At 44.9% G+C, this 12,589-nt stretch overlaps 1 protein-coding gene across 1 annotated transcript; it reads right to left on the bottom strand.

Moving 5' to 3' along the window:
- On the bottom strand, nt 1-11,586 carry CSUI_002256 (gdp-fucose transporter). Its single transcript, XM_068062458.1, has 4 exons — nt 9,193-11,586; nt 5,791-8,084; nt 4,663-5,109; nt 1-1,297 (listed from the first exon to the last, which is right to left on the bottom strand). The coding sequence occupies exons 1-2, from the start codon at nt 10,595-10,597 to the stop codon at nt 7,780-7,782; spliced, it is 1,710 nt and encodes a 569-aa protein (XP_067925567.1). The 5' UTR covers nt 10,598-11,586; the 3' UTR covers nt 1-1,297; nt 4,663-5,109; nt 5,791-7,779.
- Nucleotides 11,587-12,589: the final 1,003 nt, after the last annotated feature.

The raw sequence follows: 12,589 nt of genomic DNA, 5'->3' as shown, positions 1-12,589 counted from the left end.
GGGGGGGGGGGATAGGGTGGAGAAGGAGAGGTGACAGTATAAGGAGGAGAAGGAGACGGCTGTTGAGACGATGAAGACTGAGAGGGACTAGAAGAAGGAGGAGGCGGAGGAGGGAGATACATAAGAAATGAGGGATCTGACGGTGGAAGTGGGGGGAGAGGGACTTCTGGTAGTTGCTGAGAAGAAGCTGAAGGAGGAAAATGAGGATACAGAGATGGATGAGATAGAGAAGGAGGGGTCATGGATGAAGAAAAGGGATACATTGCGATCGATTCTTGATGGGCTTGTTCTCCTCCTGCTCCCACGGAATTTGGAACAGGGGGGGGATAAGGAGGTGTGCCGTTGTTAACACCCCGATGCATGCTTGGAGGAGAAGCGAAAGCCATGGCGTTGGTGTCGATAAACTCAGGAGGAGGAGGTGGATATGGGGGTGTATAGACCCTTCGTTGCTGTGTTGGGTAGGGGGGCCCCCGCGGATAGACAGCTTGTTGCGGTTCATTGACTAGACCACTGGCACCAGTCCGCGAAGCTGCAGAAACAAACGGAAGAGCAAAAAGAGAGGAAGCGAGAGACGAGAGGGAATCTTGACGCGAGGTCGCATCAAGAAGGCAGAAATGTATTAGAAAGATGGAAGTAGAGACGCCCGTCACCAGCCTCCCCCGTGAAGGGATAAGACTGTGAAGTGGACGGCACTTACGTCTTGAAGACGCGTTAAAGATCCCCATTTTGATGACAAGAGAGAGAAAAGCAGTACCACAAAAAGCAAATGATCCCTTGAAATGAAACACAGGGAAGGAACTGCGGCTCTCTTCCCTCTAGAAAGAAGTAGTTCAAACACGACGACCGAGAAGGAAGGAGCGATAGCAACGGATCTATCGTGACGCCGCGTAAAAAAGAGGAACTTCTCCTTTTCACGGAAAGCAGGGAAACGTGAGTGGAGGGGATGACAAATGCGCAATTTACCAGCGAGGAAGATCTTTTTTCACGCGTCGGCCCTGGCCTTGCTTCATGCCTCCCGACGACGCGTCGCATCGATCCAACGAGAGACAGCGAAAGCGTTATACCTGACGACGACACCCCCGGCTGTACGTACACCGCAAGGCGGGGTGGTCTGTGGCGCATGGGGCCTTGAGACGGGCGGGGAGGGGGAGCGGAGGAAAAGAAGAACAGGAGGAGAAGCAGAAAGAAGAATGATAAATGTGTGTTACGGACTGTTTGAATGATAATTCATAGGAATGGATATGCTGCCTATCAACAAAACCTCGCCGACTCTCCTGGTCGTTCAGCGGTGACCTCCTGCAAACTGCAGCAGCTGAGACTATTGCTGGTGACGGCTGGAAGCGGTCAGCGGCGTATGAAGGATCAGGGACTTGCGACGCTATATTAGACACTAGGACAGCAGCAGGGTCTAGACTCTGGGCCTCCCGCCTGTTAGGAGAGAGAAGAGTGTACCGTGCGTGGTTGGTCTGCCGATGTATTATTTCAGTCGGATAGTACTGTTTCTGTGGGAACATTCGAGCAAGTTACGCGACTTTCGTAAGAGAGTTGGACTGTATGTGGACGTCGATAGAAGCCAGCGTTTTCCCCCGGAGCGTGCGCGGGGCTCTGTACTTCCCCCCCCGCGGCAAAAACCCTGAGTGAGGGCCCGCGCCGTGTCCACCTCGTTTTCGGCAACTCGCGTGATGCTGGTGAAAAAGAAGCCTTTTCACTGGCAGTTGGAGGAATTGGCGAACCTTAGGCTACTTGAGCGCCGTTACGCTTGTTGTTTACAGTGGGCCGCATGGGCATGACAATTGCTGTCGTTCATTCGCTGAAAGTGTTTCTCGTCAGCAGCGCTGGAAAAAGAACCATTTGCATCTCGAATCGTTTAACGACTGATAGAGAATGGAGAAGGGCCCTGAAAGACAAGCCCCACTAGTACTGCTACTGCTGATTGGTTGCCCACCTATCTATCCAATACAGAAGAGGCCAGGCATTGGAGACAGAGACACCCGACAGACCAGTCTCGAGCCGTTTCGTGTTTACCTGGGGGTATCCGAATCGCAGGTTTAGAGTGGAGAATCGGCTTGCCTTTTCGACTCCTTGCCATACGTCGCTAACACAAATCAACCCATACAGACTCCGACTTGACAGTGCCCTTGCTGGCGGCCTCTTGAACCAACTGCTGCCCTCGAACTCCCGTCATGTTTCTTGACAAAGAATACCGGGGCTGCAATAGGCGGACTTTCAGGTCCTGTCTTCAGTTGGCCCGGGCGCACCAGGATCGGTTTTGATTCATCTTACCCCCTACGCGACTTAATTTCTTTCAGCTTACATCATAGTCTGGATTTCCCCATACAAGAAAGATGAGAATTCTAGGCTTACTATCGAATCTGTGTGGAAGACGAGCCCTGACACCGTACGGTAGTCTCTACGGGTGCATTCCAAATGATGACACGGATTTCCTCGCTCATCGAGTATCGGGTGAATCTTTTCTTCTGATCAGCGCCTCTCACTTCTCTCGATGTGAGGCTGAAGAACGCCCTACAGACAATTCCATCGAAGACTGAACAAAACCCCGCAGTTCACCCATCGGTCAGATGAAACTTAGCTGGCAAACGCGGAGCTCACCCATCAACGGGTGGTCGGAATAGGCAGGGCCCCCCACAGACTTGTTGAGGATCCTCAGGGCAGGCTACGGATTTACTCGCTTGTTCGAGGCGCGGAGTTTTCTCTCAGACTTCCGCCTCAAGCAAATCTAATCATGCGTCAATTCTGCTCATTCTCTCCATCGAATACTTCACTCCCTTCAGGTCTGTCACAACAGTCGCTTCCTCGCACCAGGCGGTCGAATCAGGAGGTCGAAGCTTCGGCGAGTTAGGTTATCGGGCAGAAACTTCAGTTAACAAAGATAACTAATCTACATTAATGAGACGCTTCGCTCGCACTTCTCAATCTTTTTCCACGGCGGTCCCTGCTAATGTCACGTACTTCGCACAATAGACTCCCCTTCCACACTGGACTTTCAACACCGTCCGAAGTACGGACGCTCTCCGGGATTCCCTCGCGACACTTTCGAGCCCACATTCACAAGAAATTACTCTTTTTTTTTGCAAGGAAGTAGCCCCTCTATTACACTTTCATATTCTACTTTATCGGCGAGCTTGGAAGATCTTTCGTAGGATTGGGGTAGAGGCAGGAAAGGGGGAGAGAAGCACACAAATCCTTTTTCATGCGATCGAACCTTGCAGGGTGTTCGAAAGAAACAAAATGTTTCAATATTCTTTTCTCTGGTATTCTGCTGGCTTGACCTCCAAGATTTGGGGATGGCTTAGATATACCAAGAGCAGAAACTGGAAGGAAGTCAATCTTCTATCTACCATCGAATGCTGTCACTTGCGACCGCTAAGATTTCACGGACCTTACGTTTTCACACACAAGGGACCGGACGGTAGGTTTAGAATGTATTCTATACATGCTACTGATACATGGAGTAATACTAATACATTGAGAGAGTACTCTGGAAACGTCTGCGAGGCGACAAAGGAAAAGAGAAGTGGAGATTTTTCTATACGTATAGATTTCGCTTTTGCTTGGGAAAGGCGCATCCCTGTCTTCAAGTATGGGATTTTACACTTCCAGATCTGTTTACCGACATATGTGCACATATCTAGATATATCTGGTCCATCACAAGACATTCGCGGTGTCGTGGGTAGATAGAGAAGTGTAGCTATTCATATGTCTATACATAGATATGAGTGAACAGACAACAGCACATAGCTATTCATCTGTCTATACATCCATATGAGTGAATAGACAGCAGAACATAGCTATTCGTCTGTCTCTACGAATCTCTGTATGTATAGGCGATACCAGGTATTGTAAACCCTTGTAGAAGCAGCATTGTAGCATCTCTAAGCCTTCCTGGAGAGGGAGCGACGTGCATGTGTCGCCAACGTAGAACGAGGAGAACCTCTCAGGGCAATAAAGAGGTATAGGGAAGTCTTTTGACTTCACTGACAAGGTATGGACGGGTGAGATATCAACACCTTGCGATCTATCTTATCTTCACTATCCATGAGGAAGGCATTACGTAGAAAGATCTGTATACCCTCACATCTATATACGTATGTGGAAAGTGTAGTTCTATGCTTTATTGTTGCTTTTATCCTTGTCCATCCAGCAGACCATGATCCGTCTGTTCTCCTCTCTCTATACATCTCTCTGAACAACTTCAACTCCTTTCTCTTTCTACATAGAAACACAAACCACAAATTCTTCTCCTCTTTTCCGTCTTGGAAGACGACTCTTTCCTTCGTCGGTGTCTTCCGTTCTCTCGTTGACTCCTTTCACTTCTCTCGAGAAGACTAACGCCTCTCAGTCGATCAATCACCCCGCATTCACCAGCGAGATTGTTTCGGCCTTCTAACGGATCTTGTCTCACCTGCTATTACCTGTCGTCCATAACCGCAGTATAACATCAGCAGTAGACGCTACGCCTTCGTGTGTATGTACACTCCGCTACTGGGCAGGAAGTGTGATCTCCGTACTGTGTAGCATCTGCTAATGCATGCAAGACTTCTTGAAAGGAAAAACGAAGAGTGAAGAAGGATAAACGAAAGAAACAGAGATAGACAGACCGATCGATTCATGCTCTAAGCAATAAGAAGATATTTTTGACAATGCCGAAGAAGAAGAAGAAGAAACATGTGTCATTCATCGTCACTTCGAGGTCTAGAATACATCTCTCTCCCTCTTCGACGAAAGAAAGGGCCGAGGAGGAGAGACTGAAGATGACAACGAGAAAAAAGAACAATGGCAACAACGAGGAAGACGGAGAGAAAGAAGAGAAAGCGACGATGACACGCATGTTTTATCTCCCGACATGCATGCCTACATATTGACGAATTCTCGTCCCTCTTTGTTTTGAAGTAGGCGAATGAATTCGAACAATCTCTAAAGCAAAGAAGGAGAAGAAGAAACTTCTTTTTCATTGCTGTTCCACGAGACATAGGAGTGTGTCTCTAAGATAGCAATAGTCTTATGCTTGTCATCTTCTCTTTTCTTTTCTCTCCTGCGCCTTCCTCGTTTAGAAATTCGATCGAATCTCGCTGTGAGGGGATTCTATGCTGACAACACAAAAGCACATGTATCTAGGTTTGTTTGGAGGGATGGTGTATCTCCATACATTCACATAAACATATATGTATGTATTCAGCGGCGGAACGACAGAGGTCTCTATACTTCTTGTCTCTCTATATCTCTATCTACCAGCCAGGGTTACTTACATAGAGAGAGGTAGAAGGAGAAGAGAAAGAAACTTCTCACTGACAAGGAAGGCGCACAAGTCAAACGGAATGCCAAGAAATCGAACAAGACAAGAGCAGCATGCAGACACACTACAGACACCCCACATCTTCCTATCATCTATCTATCTATCTATCTTTCATCTGTATTATCTTTGATCTATCTACCTGTCTTCAATCCCTTCATCTATGTATCTTGAATATATCTCTCTCTATCTGAAATCTATCTGTCTCTGTGAATCACATCCCCATCCTTCCGATCACGTCACCTCCTTGTTCATCTTCTTCAAGCTTGCATGCAAAACGCCAAGATAAGCCGATAATCTTCACACGACAAACTTGACCAAAGACTATAACGTAAACTTTCTCTTCTTCTTCTTCTTTCGGTGACTAGCAGTCCCACTAGTGAGAGAAGATGCAGATACGACCCCCCACGTACATACACCTGGATAGGCAGAGAGAGAGAGAGAGAGAGCAAAAAAGAAGTCTAAGAGAAGCGCTTACAGCTTCTATCCCTATCCTTAGTCTTTATTCTTCTTGCCGTTGTTCTTTCTTCTTCGTCTTCATCGCTGCATATTCTTTTCTTTCCTGTCTTGTTCTCTTCTCTCTTGATACGTCTCGTGCAGCCTTGCCGAAGTGTGTAGGTAAGTCTCCCTCCCCTCCCCTACGTTAGGAGAGAACGAAAGCAAGAAAGAAAAGAACGAGAGAGGGAAGGAAAGGAAGAGAAGAAGGAAAAAAGAAGAGAAAGAAAGAAGGGGAAATAGACAAGAGTCGAATACGCAAAGAAGAAGAGACATGCAGTGCAAGAGGCCTGTGTATCTCTCCGTCTGTTATCTGGCGTGTCTTTGAGTCAGTAGGTGAAAAGCGAAGGGGTGTTATCTTCCTCGTCAGCATCAGCCTTTGTCTGCATGTTGTTCTCTTCTTCTCGTCTTTCTTTCTAAAGACTAACGTCTTCTTCTTCGCAAAAATTCTTTCTTCTTCACTTCTTCGGAGAAAAGACAGAAAGAAAGCTGACTTAGCTCTCCCCCTCTAAAAAGGAGAAAAGGAGGTTCTCTTCTCCTCATATAGATCAAACAAGAAGACACCATCTCCTTCTCCTACTCTTTTGCTTTCTCGTTTTTCTTTCTTTCTTTCTTCTTCATCTTGATCAGCTGGCAAAGATAAGAAAGAAACATGCCTCAGTAGAGGAAGTGTGTAAGTGCCAATGCAAACGCATTCCTTCTATCTTTCTTTCTCTTCTTCTGCTAAGACATCTCGGAACGAGACAAAGGGTGAAGGACAAGAGAAATAGCGATAGATAGATAGATTAAAGATAGACAGATAGAGAGATCAGTAGTGAGATAGATAGATAGTAGAATACAACAGCAAGTGGATCAGAGAAGAACACATAGAGAAATACAGAGAGATAGACTAAAGACACATTCATTGGCAATAGATACATTAGAGATAGAAAAATACAGAGATAGATAAAGAGAGATAAATAGATTGAAGATAGACTAAAAAGAGAACTAAACTGGTAAGAGAAGACAGGATAAACTCATGCGGTCTCCGTATGCATAATAAGGAGAGGAAGGAGATCACAGCGCTGCTGTGAGGTGTACAATAAGAATGCTGTTGCACGTAGTCGTCTTTGTACAGAAGAAAGAAAGTCATAAAGGAAGAAAAAGAAGAAGAAGAAGACTCGTGGCAGTGCTATCTCTTCTCCCTGTGACGAGAAATCCTCAGGAAAAGAGAAGTCAAGACGGAAGAGAAGAAGAGGAAGAAGAAGAAGAGTGTCGAAGCTTCTTCATTCTGTATGAAGGAGATCAATCAAAATTTACTCTCCTGACTACTACAATTATTCTTACGACAACCTCTCTCTCTATCTATCTATCTATCCATCTCTCTTCGCCAGCCTGTCTACGTTTATCTATCTATCTATCTTTGATCTATCTTCTTCTTTTTCTTCATGGCGATGGCCTTCTTCCTCTTTGCCTCGTCGGTTCTTTTCCATAGTAGTACCCTCTTCAAGAAGTTTTATTTCTTTCTTTCTCGACTTCACTTCTCGAAGACAAGACAGCAGCTGCTCTTTCGCCTTTTCCTCCCTCCTTCCACATCTCTCTCTCTCTCTCTTTCTCTCTCTTGTTTCTACGAGGCCTCGAACCCACTCCTGCCCTTCCTCCCTCCTCCAACACGATACAAAAAGAAGACCAAGAGTCGCTTCTCAAGAGAGGAAGAGTCACTTTTCAAGAAAAGTGGCTTCTCTTCAATGGAGAATCCTTTACTCTTCTCGAAAGAAGAAATGCAAGAAATCGACAAACCCCTTATTCATTCTCTTTGCATTCTTTCTCCCTTCCTGCTTTCTTCGCCTCTCTCTTTTCTTCTTTTTCTTCTCGTTCTTCTCCTTCTGTTTCTTTTCTATCGCTGTAATGAAGATATGGTTGTCTCCCGAGAGAAGCTTTCTTTACACAACTTTCTTTCTTTCTTTCCTTCTTGCTCTTTCCTTGAAGAGATCTATCTCTCTTGTTTCTGTAGATCACACGGAAGAATCTTATTACTATCGTCCTTCTTCTGCTTGAAATCTCTATCCTTTTCTTCTTGGCATGCGTCTCTCCGTTTAAAAGCCGAGAAGGAAGCGGAGCCAGAGAGAGTGAGAATGACACCTAAGAGAGCTTGTAGACTGCACTTCTCGTGAAACACCACGAAACCTAGAGATGTCTGGACGCATGCCTTCACATACCCGAGGACGTTAAAGGTGAGAGGAGAAGTTAAGCCGACTATCCAAAAGGAAGAGAGCGTCAGCAATAAAGCCGCCACACCTACACACGCAAGAAGAAGAAGAGGCACAAAAAGAAGAAAAGACATACTAAACAGATACACCTTGTCACGAAGACACATTAAAAGATTCAAGAAAGAGGGGTAGATTAAGGATAGATTAAAGACAGATAGATAGATAGGGAGATGAAAGAAAGATAGATAAAGAAGACCAGGTCCGTCTTCATTTGCTTTCTGGGAGTGAGATAATCTATAAACTTTTTATATGAATATATAAATATATGATACAGTCACATGGAACTATATACATATATATATATATATATATATGAGTTACTTGCGGTATATTGATACATATGTGTATGATAGTAGTAAGTATCGAGATAGAACTCTACCTCTCTGGTTTCTCCTCGTAGGCTCCGAAGCCATCCCATACAAACATGGAGTGATTTGTGTCATTCACCCATACATACTCATGCATGCACCATATATATATATATATACTCTATATATATATATACACTCTCTATATATATATATATATACTCGTACACCTTGTACAGACACAGAGAGACAGATACATGAATATGCAAGTATCTCTAGATATTTCTATCAATATCCTACTAATCTGTTGGGTATAGTCAAGAGATGCCCCTTGAGAAAAGAAGCTCCAAACGTTACGGCATTCCCCTCACTAACTTACGCAGTCTGTCACTATAAATGCATATATATATATATACATGACATATATATATATATATGACATACATATATATTTATATATATACAGTACATATATATATATACAGTAGATCCATATATATGTGTATGATATATAGGCACGAATATACGCAGAAACCTGGGAGCGCAGCTATTTATATAGAATCTACATATAGAGAGAGGTATCTCTCTTTCTCTCTCTTTCTTTTGCAATCCATTTCTTCTGTTGCATGTCGCAGTCATCCGTCTTACAGGCCGGTGTGTGTGCGACCATGTGGATGCGAGAGAAGCAGAACCTTCACGCTTCCTCACTTCTCAATGCCATGAGGGTCTAGAACACGAAGAGTGAAAAGATAAGAAAGACTTCCTTCTCTGTACGTCTCTCTCTGCATCTCTATGTATCTATGTATCTCTCTATCTTTGTATACGTACCTGATAGAAAGGCGAGAAAGAGAATAAGAAAGAAAGAAGGCCGTGCGTCCTCTCCCCCTTCGATTCCTGATCTTGTGATCCAGTAGACAAAATTGCATGCATACGAGAGAAGTCTCTCCATCCATTCCATGACTATGTTGCTGGTATTTTCTACAGAGAAAGAAGAAGAAGAAAGAGAGGAGTCTGTGGAAGTCACCTCCGGCATGCCGTGTATAAGATCGGAGGCTGACTTGAAGACATCCCCTCCTACGTTCATCGGACTTTCTCGCAGCTCCCCACTTGTCGAGAGAAGATGTGTCCTCGAAAAAGACGAAGAAGAAGAAGAAGAAAAGAGAGAAGAAGACATCTGACTAAATTCCCCAGAAAGCCATATAAGAGGAGGAAAGAGAAGAGACGCGTTGACCATGTTATAGAACATTGCCGCTGCCTGTACACCTCCTAAGGCATCGAGGGTGGATCGGATGTGCACTGTATAGACAGCTTGAAAGAGAGAAGCTACTGAACCTGTTAAAGCGCCGGATAAAGACAGAGTCGATTCATCTAGCGCTCCGATGATAAACCCTAGGCAAACAACGCCACAGGATAAACCTGCGCCGAGAGAGATTCGAATATTCAAGAGAAGACGTTGCAGAAGCATATTAAAGAGAAGAGTTAAAGCTCTTGCGACCTGATATGTAGAGACTTGAACATGCTTTAGACATGTATTAGAGAAACCTACCATTCCCACAAATGCTAGAGATAAAGGCAAGACCCGACGGAGTATACGTACACTCAATTCAACATGAGGAAAAAAGGTCGACAGACTGCACGCAGCTGGACTACGCAATGAAGCAGTCAAGGTTCTCCTTAATAGACTCGATGGTTGCTTTTGTAATATCTCTCTCTTTTCCTCTCGTTTCTTTCGAAAGAAGGCAGCTGATAGGGGAGAAGACGATGACGAAGAAGAACAAAAAGAAGAGGAGCAGGGATTCTCCTTGTTATCCTCCTCTTCTACATCTAGTTCACGTGAGAGAGGAGAAGAAGAGGGATAATGAGAGAGAGAAGCAGAAGCTGTCGCGGCAGCTGTACCTACACTTGAGAGAATGAGGTAGACGAAGACTCCGACGATTTCTTGAAAGCAAGAGAGAGTTAAAGGATAGGGAAAAAGATCTGTAAGAAGCTTACGATTGAGAAAGACAGTGGCTAAAGACGCGACTGAATAGACAAGACACGCACAGATACAACAGACGGTACTCTTTGATATACGTAAGCCAGAGCCGTCTGGAGAAGACGATAAACATACTGAAGACGCAGACGACTTCAAGGAGAATTGAAGACGTCGATGAGGATTTGAAGAAGAAGAAGGAGGAGGTTCAGCAGAGGGAGAAGAAGAACAAGGAGAAGAGGAAGAAGATGCCGGCGTCATCTTTGGATTAAGAAAGAGAAGAGGAAAGGACGAAACAGGTTTGTTGACTTCTTTTAGCGAGGGAGAGGAAAGGAAGGTGCCCTCGGAGAACAAACAGAAGTAACGATGGAAAGAAAAGAAGACAGACGGAAGAGAAAAAGAGAAATGAAAAGCTACTGGTTCACGATAGAGAAGGACTACTGACAAAGAATGAGAAGAAAACTGAACCTGAGGTCTTAATTGTCTTGACTGCCAAATACGACATTCCTACTCTGTCTACTGTAACGCTGATCGGGTGTACATACACCCGAAGAATTGTATATGCCACGTGATAATCTACATATATGTACGGAAAGATACATCCAGACGACCATAAACACTTCAGGAACTATGCTGAATTCCCTAAGAGGAAGCTTCCTCTCTTCTTCCCACAATCCTCTTTGCAAACGGGGGATGCGTCAATGCTTTGTGCCAAGAATCTTCTACGGACACGCACAAGTACTCATGACTCTCTCTAAGGTAAGAGAGAAGTAGGAGAAAGAAAAGAGAAACAAACTATTTCACTCGGTATGAAGAGAAATACTATCAAATCATCCGTTCACTATGTAGACCTCCTCACTATCTTTTTTGTCAAGAGACTTGTTTTGGTGTGTACATCCACCTGAAATGCCTAGCGGTTCTTCGGAGACGAGGAGCAAGGGGGGGGGAGAATTCCGCGAGTCGCTTCTTAAAGACTTTGTGTCCCTTCCTTGACCCCGTACAGAAAAGACTGAGCAGGAAAGAAAAGAATAGAGAAATCTATGCTAGGGATAAAATTTTATTTACTGCAAATCACTTCTTCAGCGGAGAGCGAGATTCTCCTCTCCGTAACGTACGTCTCCCCTTCCTCCTCCACTGGAAATGTGAGAAGAAAAAGGGTTGATGAAGAGACCAAGCGATAGCAGACTTCGAGAGAAGCTTGCTTACATCTGGAAATGTCTAAAAGAAAAGAAGAGAAAGAGACAGGGGAAGACACATGGACAGAAAGAGATAGAAAGGGAATTCGACCTACCAAGTCTCCATCTTTCACATTGACAGCTAGCAGTCGTGTGTGTGTGTGTACGTACACCACGTGCATGCAAAAAGCTCCCGAGTGATGCTTGGGAGATGGAATTAACAAGAAGGCGAAAGCTTAATAATGATGACGGCTCGGTTCGAGAGGAGTCTACGTAGAAGTGAAGAGGAAGGCGAGGAGGAGTCACGCAGTGTAGTTAAACTGTTCTTTTCCATCCACTATTTACGACGATTGAATGAGAAGAACGGGGAGAGGATGAGAGAGAAAGAAAGAGGTCATATGAAACAAAGCTTTTTTCCAACAGGAGAGAGCTACTCGAGCCGGCAAGGAGGGGAACCGTCTCTTCTAGAGATATCTCACACAGCGGGTGTCATTCTTCCTTTCTCTTTAACGGCGTAACTTCTGTAGCGACTGTGTGGCTACAAAGTCGAGGAAAGTGAGAGAGGTAGCAGAGAACAACAGAGAGGGTGAGAAATAATAAGAAGGGAAGAGCGAGACCATAAGACTAACGAGGAAGGAGAGAGTTTGCCTCTCGCCGTAGTCCAGTCATTCACACAGGGAAACCCGCGCTTTCTGAGGTGTACATACACTCCACTCACGTGGTTCCCCTGTTTGTGTCACAACACACGGCTCACACACAAATCATCGGTCGATCCATCCAGAGAAGGGACACTTTCTTGTTCTTTGCTTTCTATTGGCGTGATCTCTCCACAAACGGAGAAGAAAAAGAGAAACACTCCTTTTCCACCTGTCTTGTTCACCCCGAGGTCCTCTTCCTCTTCCAGCGGACTCCAGAGAAAGAGATTCAGAAAGTGCGCTCTGCGACGTTCGACTCTGTTCAGTTCTATAGTTAAGTGTCATGGGGAAAGACACCCACATACAAACGGAGATTTCTTTCCACTGATTCCCCGTCGACAGAGGATGACTGCTAAAGCATTCACGCTCCCTGAACGTCAGAA

The sequence above is a fragment of the Cystoisospora suis genome (assembly GCF_002600585.1).
Source record: "Cystoisospora suis strain Wien I chromosome Unknown contig_942, whole genome shotgun sequence".
Taxonomy (NCBI): Eukaryota; Apicomplexa; class Conoidasida; order Eucoccidiorida; family Sarcocystidae; genus Cystoisospora; species Cystoisospora suis.
Note: the sequence above shows the minus strand (reverse complement) of the source record. Positions and strands in the feature narration are given on the sequence as shown.